General features: G+C 32.1%; 2 protein-coding genes across 2 annotated transcripts; both read right to left on the reverse strand.

The window, feature by feature from the left end:
• Positions 1–2,467: 2,467 nt before the first annotated feature.
• Positions 2,468–3,364, reverse strand: LOC145168439 (15.4 kDa class V heat shock protein-like). Its single transcript, XM_079087248.1, has 2 exons — positions 3,073–3,364; positions 2,468–2,974 (listed from the first exon to the last, which is right to left on the reverse strand). The coding sequence occupies exons 1-2, from the start codon at positions 3,287–3,289 to the stop codon at positions 2,700–2,702; spliced, it is 492 nt and encodes a 163-aa protein (XP_078943374.1). The 5' UTR covers positions 3,290–3,364; the 3' UTR covers positions 2,468–2,699.
• Positions 3,365–6,881: 3,517 nt separating this feature from the next.
• LOC145168440 (uncharacterized) lies at positions 6,882–9,084 on the reverse strand. The gene is made up of 3 exons (XM_079087249.1): positions 8,988–9,084; positions 7,605–8,585; positions 6,882–7,150 (listed from the first exon to the last, which is right to left on the reverse strand). The coding sequence occupies exons 2-3, from the start codon at positions 8,518–8,520 to the stop codon at positions 7,077–7,079; spliced, it is 990 nt and encodes a 329-aa protein (XP_078943375.1). The 5' UTR covers positions 8,521–8,585; positions 8,988–9,084; the 3' UTR covers positions 6,882–7,076.
• Between the last annotated feature and the right edge of the window lie 812 nt (positions 9,085–9,896).

A 9,896-nucleotide genomic window follows, 5' to 3' on the forward strand; every position in this document is an offset into this window, starting at 1 on the left:
TCATTGATCCTCCATAATATAAATGAATTTAATAAAAGATAAATGATAAAAATAATCAATCATATAAATGAATTAAATAAAATATGTACTTATAAAATAAATCATTAATAAAAATTAATTTAAAAATAATAATAATAATAACTTAGCATTTGAAGATGTGGCAGATAACATTCCACCAAATGAAGTCAACCCCATTATTTCATCTGCTCAACCTCTCAACCTCTACCAGGAAAACTAATTTATCCATATGGCACTAATCGTTTGTTTGTGGATTCTTCTTTGGCAGTTCAGGTAGGATCATCAGTGATTGCTAAAGCAATCTTCTTGGGGTCTGTTGGGAGAAACCCTAGATCAAGAACAAATTGAAAAAAAATAAAAAAAAAATTAGTAAACTCATGGATAGGAGATATGAAGATATGAAGATAAACATGTACTTTCTTTTTTTATTTTATATTTTTAGTGTATATGTTCTATATAGTCATTAATATTTTATATGTAAATATATCTTTAAAAAATAATTTCTTACCTAAATCATATCAGAGGTTTATTTTAAACCAAAGCACTAGTGGATGTTTGATTGTTGTGATTGTGCTTAATGTATACCTACAAGTGACAATACTCACCCTTCTAAATTTTTTTCACATTTTCAAAACACTAAGTTGGATCTTGAAGGTGAATGAAGCAAGATTATTAATACTTTAATGTTATTATGTGCTTATGACTTCTATTTTTTATGTTTAGTATCATATGGTGGCATGATGTTGGATATTTTTCTATTATTTTTTTCATTTTTAAAGAGGAAATAAATACACCAATACATAAAAGTACATTGCTATACTAAGTATATGCACATTTGGTTATTATCTACGTGATATATGTAAATTGTATTTATGTTTTTCATTATACATATGAGGGTATTTTGGCCTTTTGATAAAAAATTAGAATGAAATTGAATTCCTACAACCCTCAAGAATGGTGAAACCCATCACACAAAATCTTAACGATTCCAATGGAACCGAATTCTATTCATTTGGCAAGCAAACACGCCATGGAATGGAATCATGAATTCCAACTCCTTTAGATTTTGTGAACCAAAAAATTAAGAAGAGTTTATAACGTTAATTAATTAATTAAATAAATGAAAAGATAAACAAACATTAAGTTGACCGGAATCATTGACCAAAAAATTTAAAGGTAAAGTGACATCCACAATCTGTGAAGCTAATTCATATTCATCTTTTTTCTCTTGTGGACTATTGGTGCTTTTAATTGCTTTAGTGTTACCATAAACTGCTTCAATAATTACCAAACCACTCGTTTCCCAATTGTTTATTTTTTTCCCATTCGCCACATTTTCTAACTGTTGAGCTTTCTCTGCTGCTGCTTTTGCTTCTTGAACCTATACATGTAACAACACACAAAAATACCTATAATACCCTCCAACAAAACACCTGCTCGACACATACTTTAAGAGAAGTGTTTTATCTTTTGTGAAATACCCTCCAACAAAAATCCTGGCCAACACATACTTTAAGAGAAGTTTTTTTTTTTTTTTTTTTTTTTTTTGTAAAATACCTTCCAACAAAACACTTGGTTAACACATACTTTAAGGGTAACTACATAATTTTTACATACCTGTGTGCGAGTATGTTCCATATTCTCGAGTACTTGTTGTTTTTCTCTTCTACGATAATATGGTTTGAAAACAAGAGACTGCATGTATAAATATAAAGGATGGGAAAATACCGGCATTTTCTGACTATTTTCTCATCTTTTATTTTTATACATGCAGTCTCTTCATAAACCGAACCAAATAATTGGACTTTTCTGGAGGTAACTGAGTAAAATATAGTTTACAAATAAAAAAGGATTGATTTGAATTTTTTTATCTGGTAATCATGATTTTTTTGTTAACAATTTTTTTTTTTTTGGACTTTTGCGTAAACTAACCCAAAATATTTAGACTTTTTTGGAGATTTCCCAAATAAATTAAAAAACAAAAACAAAAGGTACTAAAACTTTTAATAAAACGAAATAAAAAAAGTATAAAAACTGAAAAACCAAGTATATGTTGCTCTAATTTTTTTTTAAATTAAAAAAAACGAAAAGTAAAACTTATTTAAATTGCGTTCAATGGACGTTTGCCGCACATGTTTGTTTGTGAGTCCGTATTATGTTCCACATACTTGTGTTATATGCAAACCCATTATGTCTAAGTAATTGAATTTGAGGTTTGTGTCATCAACGAAATGCGTGGTGGAGAATTATACTCGTGGTTGTTACCATTTTTTGGTTTGCTCTCGATATTTCCAACCTAATAATTATTTTGTGAATTAATGGCACTCAAGGGCTAAATCCGAATTAAAAACTCCAAGACTTGATTAAAAAAAAATATACATAACCATAACAACCATTTTTGTTGGGGTATGAGCAAATTTATAGTATAAAATAATTATGCAAACATAGATTTAAATCTTGAATTGTCTTGTGTTTTATTTTTTAAAATTTGTTCCTATATATGTATCAACTTATCCGACCCATCAAAAACCCTTGAGCATAGAAACAAGAACTTCGTACATTCATCAACAAAATCTTGAAAACCTGACCTATTTCCAAGAACAACATCTAAAACTCCTGAATCCAGAAACGATGTTCAATACAGTTCAAATCCAATACATTTCCACACATGAATTCAGGATTTACGCAGCCCTAGCAAGAACTTCCACCTGTTCATGGAGATCACCAGGTTCAATATAAAATTCCCTTCGAACAAAGGATCTTGGAACAGTAATCGTCAACACCCCATTCTCATAGCCAGCAGAAATCCCATTCACGTCGATTGTTTCCGGGAGCCTGAATTTCTTCAAGAAACTCCGACGTCCGGCCATTATCATCATATCATCTGCTGACTCCGTTCGAATGATGAGGTACTTTGAGTCCTCGATTTCCACACGTATATCTTCTTTTCTTACACCTGAAACACCCAAAGATCAACATCCATCAGTTATATAATAAATCAACCAGAAAACCCAGTTCTAGTTTTGTTAAAACATGAAAAGATGGACGCCATACCAGGGATATCGGCGGAGTAGATGTGGGATTCCGGGGTTTCGTCCCAACGATCCCATCGAACGTAGTTTTCAGGGATGAATGGGTATGGAAAGAGGAGAGGGGAGGTGAAGAAAGATTGCAAAGAAGGTTGAAATGTTGAGAATTGCATTTCCTTCTTTTGGGATTTGAAGGAAAATATGGACAGAATCTGAAACCAAATCAGAATCAAAATCAGCATCAAGGAATACGAGGAGGGGAGAATTGATCGGTTTGAGTAATTATAGACCAAAGTTGAATGTTCGTTGAAAATTGATTGGATCCTAACTGTTGTAAAAGGAAATAAAACAACCCCATCCACTCAAATATTGGTTTGTAAAATAGAATTTCACTTCAATTTGAGACAAATATTAACCCAAACCTTGCTTGGAATTGTCATTCTGTCAATAAAACATGGTCAAATAGTGCAAGGTTTTTATTTTGTTTTATTTATTTATTTTTTGATAGAGAAGTTAAAATAGTGGAAGTTAAGTTAAATGGAAAATAAAATTTCCACTGAAATTAATTCGTCCACATAATATACAATATCATTCGAGATGTCTTACAAATCAGGAAAATATACATTTTATGTAGATAAATAAATTCTTTTAACTGGAAATATCACTTCCGAATCCATTCATACATGAGAGGTTCTATTGGACTTAGATTTGTACTAATTAAATTATTTGAACCCATAAACAATGGGTTAAGTGTTCATTTATCGGGCCTATTAATAAAAAACAAGCCGAACACTACTTTATCTAATGGGCAAATTCTAATTAGACGAGAGATTGATAATTTGGGTATTAATCGAGTTAGACCAATTGCTAAATATGAACTGGTTATAAATCCCAATTTGATTAGATAGATGGATAATCTTTTATAGATTAAGAACAAAACTATAACATCTATTTCTAAACTCATAGAATCATATATTTTCATTATCAAAATGGACCAAGGGAGTGATTCATTTAAATGAAAAAGATAACTACTTGAAGGGGTCGAGCATGTGATTTTGATGTTAAAATCGATGTGCTCGACTAATTCCTCTTCAAATTTGAACTGCACTTCAAACTTAAAGATCTCCCTTTTATACAAACTTGAAGTTCGTTCAATGAAGTAATAAAGAGGAGCTGGGGGTTTAAAATCTAATATTTTATTATTTGACAAAACTAGTCCCTCAAGTTCTGAATTTTGCAAACTAAACTGATCGTGCCATGTTAGGGATATAAGACTTCAAATAAGTTGAATGAATGTTTGTTTGCAACTTTGATGGACTAACAAGCATGTGTGATGAAGAACACAAAGACTTGAAGAAAAGATGTTGATGATCAGATTCACGATGTTTTAATCGTATCTCAAACTTTGATGTTTTGGTTGATGTGATTCAAAATGTTTCGAAGACTAGACAAAGTTGTGTACAACTTTGGTGTTTGTATTTAAGCTCATTAGAACTCAACCTTTTTTGAGTTTGCGTTTGGAGCGTCCTAGCATACCAAACGTGTTTGGCTGCATTTTTCTAATATTCCAGGACAAAAGATACCAACCAAAAATGCCTAGGCATGTTTGACGTCGTCCTAGGATGCTGCCTATGATGGTGTCGTCGTTTTTTACCCTAAAAGTTGGTTTTTCACTTCCTTATAAATAAAGACTCTCCTTATTCGATATGACACCTCTCCCCTGTGAGTTTGTAGACTTCCAAACACATTTCTAATAATCGATTTACGAATTCGGGGCCATGAACCATCTAGTTCCTCATCATTCAACCTTTAAAGAGTGTTCAACCCATTGAAACATCGTCTTCATCTGAGTTTTAGAATTTAGGTTCTTCCTCCCTAAGGTTCATCCATTCTGAGTTTTTCCAACTATTAGACATTACTAGTTACTATAGAAGGCTAAACCATTTGATTTAAATTCCAGGATATTGCAGGATTTTAGGATGAACACGTTTTGATTATTACTTATGTTTCAATCAATTTTAGTTATTTGGTTGTTCTTCAAGTAATCATTAACTAGCAATAATCAAAATTAGGTTCTATGTATGTGATTAGTATTGCAATTAAGATAATGTGTCGAATTTACTAATCATTCAGAGTACAAGTAGTATAGGAACTAAAATGTTCACTTGGATCCTTATAGACTTTCCAAGCTTGTAGTCTTAGATGTTTATTATTCCAATATGTAATCATAATACACAATATTATTAAATCACTCGTTCCTAATTTAAGTAAAAATAAGGAGTAAGACAACCAATTGGAATGACATAGTTATGCCCAAAATTATATACTTCATGTTAACTAATCTTAAGTAATTAAATTGGAATTTAAGGAAAGATAAACGCGTGAGTCTGAACCGGAAGTATCTTGTTTTTCTCATTGATGATATTTCGTTTAGCTATTCTTAACAACTTAAAAGTTTCTAGATTTTTAGTTAATTTTAGTTTAAATCAATCCGTACAAATTGCAACTAATAGTTTTTCCACATACTATTTTAACATAGAGTTTGACCACAAACTCCTTGTGTATTTGAGTAGACTAAATCTATCTACTTAAGTGTACTTAGTTTATTTTTGATCTATAAACAACAAATCATCATAAACTAAGGTGATATTTTTCTAACATACTAAATCCTTTATTTTATAATTTGACCCCTAAATACTAGATATTCTCACAAATAAGGTACACCAGTGACTACCAATGACTTAGTCATTGAGGTTAAATCCGTGTTACAAATACACCTTCATACCTTGAAGAGTCAACTTCTAACTTTAAAACTTTGAAATTTAAATTCCAAACTTTTCAATAAACATTTTAAAATTTGTTATAACTATTTACTTTATATCAAAACTGTCTTTTATGAAAAAAAAAAATCTTAAACGTCAAAATTTCAAACCCCAAAACGCAGGTGTTACGGTACATGTTCGTTATGAGAGTGTATCATCTACATAACAACCATTAAATTGTATAACTTGAATCTTGCCCGTGTAAGGATACTGATAGAGAGTGTGTGCTTCGGCTCTATAGCTTACATGTATTATGAACCGTACTATAGACAGAATATTAGCAACTCGATATAAGGTTTCTATAATATCTTTCTATGCTTCTGTTTAAGTTTCTCATGTACTACACAATGGACTTTCTCCCACGAAATTACCCACGGACCAAATCCGTGGGTAATAACCTACACATTTGCCACGGATTATTTTCCACCATTAAAAAAATCATAATCTTATAAAGTAGTTTTCACGGATTACACACAAACTACCCAAGGAAATAAATCTGTGGGAAAAATATGACCATCACCTACGACTTACCCACAAAGTTCAAAAGATAGGAAAATATTTATGGTCTGCGGGTAATCTGTGGGTGAAGGTCTGTTTTGTAGTAGTGATAGGTTATCCTTTTTGGTCGAGTTTTTGGTTTCGTTGGTATACTCTTTTCGATGTGTTTATGCAATGTTTGTGCACCTTGCGAAACCCAACATTTATTTAAATAAAAATTTCTAATGTTTCATGTTTAGAAAATTGTTTCTTCATCAACATGATACCCCTTTTCTGCTTGTAATTTTAAACATTCAAAGCTTAATTTGGCTATGGTTTCAGTATGATGGACTTACACTTTCGGTATTTGTTGCTTTATCAGTATATTTTCCAAGTTCTAAGTATCACAAATTCACAACATAAACCAACATAAATATGAACAAAAGCTATGAAATTGTGTTTTATAGTAAAATTCTCATTTACTAACGTAAAAGAAAACACATATTTTCTCATCGTTTATTCATATAAAAGGAACATTACGGAGAACACAAAAGCTTGTGACAACCACCTTGTGTTTTTTTTTTCTCAATATTTTCCTTGTGTAAATGATCTTCTCATAATTCCTGTGCAGAGTGTACCCACATAATAATGAAATGTGGAACTTAAAAAACATAGAATCTTAAAATAAATGTTGATGCATAAGGTGCATTTTACATGTAGTTGTTTTTTCCTAATTTGATTGGAAGAGATCCGTTGCTACTGATTGATTTGGATCTTGATTAACATCAATCTTGCTGACTTCACCTGTAAAAAATATCATTATGTCACCTTAAGAAACAACATGCTTGATATTTTGTCTCAAACTAACAATCAACTTTGTAAGACGGCAAAAAGAACATTATCCTTTTCATGACCAAACAATTTTAAACACATTATAAACATATATATCCAAAGTAAATTTTCAATTTTTGTCCACAATATCACTAATTCTTGCATGGTGTAGTTAGGCCCTAGACTAGTCTAGTCCGGACAAGACTAGTTGGGCTATTTTTGAATGATAGTATGAGGTCATTCATAAAAGATTCTCTCTCACCTTGTTTCAACTTTTTTGGGTGAGAAAAAACTTACTTTTTTGTCTTATTTTGCAAAGTCGGTCACATCCTATCCTAGGTAACAAATAGGATTATACTTTTATTGTAAGACTAACGGTTTGTTTGCGACAAAAAGCCAAGTAAGATCACTCAAAACTCTTCCATACCTTGGTTTTCACTTTCTTGTTGGAGCATAACTTTTTCAAAAGTCGGGGGCTCTTCCATTCCGGTCTCTACATGAGTTATAGTCTCTGGATTTTCTCCTTCTTGATTTTGTCTATCTACTTCATCGATTACAGATTCATTATTGATATCTTGTACAAGAGGTGCACCAACATGAAGACTAGGATGTTTCACAACGTCATTTGTAGGAAGAGTACTCTCGGTCATTAGATCAGAATCAGATACCAAATGATCGTTTTTTAACCCATGGCCACAATCATCATTCTTTGGGGGTTCTTGCACCATCTTCGAGACCTCAAAAACTTGCATAAGCTCATCTTGCTCCACCATCCTCAAATTCTCAGGTGGGAGAGCGGAATTACTACTTCCTCCAGTCATCATGGGGGTAGTTTGGTAATTTTGCATTGTTACGGGGATTGTTAATTGTGGTGGTTGTTTTGTGCATGCGACTTGAGGAGTGCATAATTGAGTCGGGTTTGAGTTGGGTATTTGATAGTTTTCTCTCCTACACATCTTGAGGTGTGGAGTTACGTCGTTGGCTGGTGTTATTGGACAAAAATGCCCTTGTTGAAACACAAGACCCCGGAGGAGAGTGTTGTTAGGTCCTACACGAACAGAAATAAGATATCCAGCATCAAAGATACCATCGATCACACCTGTAACCACCTGCCCCACCATGTTATGGTTGTCACCGGTGGGCGTCATTGTTAGGGTTGGTGGTGGTTGCATGGCTGTCATGGCGGGAATTGGTGGTGGTTGTGACGGAGACATGGAGGTTTGTGTTTGTCTCTTATCGTTCCGTGGCATGCTTTCATCCTTACGTGGACGACCACGCTTGCGCTTTACTGGGAGTTCTGATGCACTCGAAGAAGGTGTTTTTGACATGTTTTGTTGATTCATTCTGCAAATCTCTTGATGTAATTAAATGATATATACTGAAAATAATTCCTTCTATCGAACGTTTCCTGCAAAACAACCACAATTCGAATTCTAAATTATCATTACCACAATTCAACGCATGATTCACGAAGTATGCTATATATCCCAACTTTTAGATCATCGGGTGTGGATTACCTTTCGTCTTAATCTTGAATTATCAATAAACTTTCTTCCTCAAGAAATCAATGGATCATGATTTAATAAATTTCGATCCTTAAATCAATGCTTTCATGATTTTCTCGTAAAATTAAAATCCAAAAGAAGGCTTTTACGTAAACCAATCTAACAATTAAACCTTGCATTCTAAATCAATTAATTAAAACAATCCCATATGAAAATTGAATCTTTTTGCAATTCTTTAAAAATATAAAATGAAATTTTAACAATAGGATTACCTATAAGCACATGCATGGATTTGAAGAACTTACTTGAGAAAGTTTCTGATGAGGCGAATGAATGCAAAGGAATCAGATGGTGAAATGATTTTTTTTTTTTAGTTTTCTTTTTCTGTGGAATTGTTTTTCATTAGGAAAATATAGATAAGAGTGGTATTTTAGTAAAACTATGAACGTGATCCATTTGTTTCGTTTTAATTCAGATATAGACATTTTTATGAGATAAATTTGTAGATGAGAAATTAATGGGTTGAACAAACGAACTCTGAATTTAGGGCGGAAAACAAGGAAAAGAGAATTGAAATTTCTTAATAAAACGATCATGTATGTGGAATGGTATTGACCCAGTGAGGAATATCGATTAGGTTTCTTTGATCGAATGAGGAAGTCGAGGAATGGTCATCGATTGCGCAAATAACGAAATGTTCACGTTACCATAGGTAGACTAATATTCACTATGTGAGTTATAAACTTCTATTATAAATTATAATTAGAGGTAATTAGAGGTTAGATATAAGAGTTATTCTTTAAAATAACCATAAAATACGGACTCATAATTGTAGACAGTAGATATCTACTAATATGCCATATATCCAAAAATAACCAATGGCCCATGAACAAATGGTTGGGAAATAGAGATTACAAATTTTCCTATAAGCTTAGGTGAGTTCGGTTCACAGAATGTTTTTGAATGAATTGGAATCTGTCTTAAATTAGAATCTAATTCAATATTCTGTTTGGTTAGCAGTAAATGGAATTTGAATCAAATTTTATATTTTTGTTTGGTTGACGGAAAATAGAATTGAAATAGTGTAAAATGACAGAACTACCATTCTTGGTTTTTGCTTACTTTTATATTTTTTTTTTATAATTATATGTAAAGATATATTATATAAATTATAAAAATAGTAAACGGTGGTGGTGGCGGCAACGATGGTGGCA

The sequence above is a fragment of the Lactuca virosa genome, chromosome 4 (genome assembly GCF_052849685.1).
Source record: "Lactuca virosa cultivar CGN04683 chromosome 4, Lactuca_virosa_CGN04683_v6, whole genome shotgun sequence".
NCBI classification, from domain to species: Eukaryota; Viridiplantae; Streptophyta; class Magnoliopsida; order Asterales; family Asteraceae; genus Lactuca; species Lactuca virosa.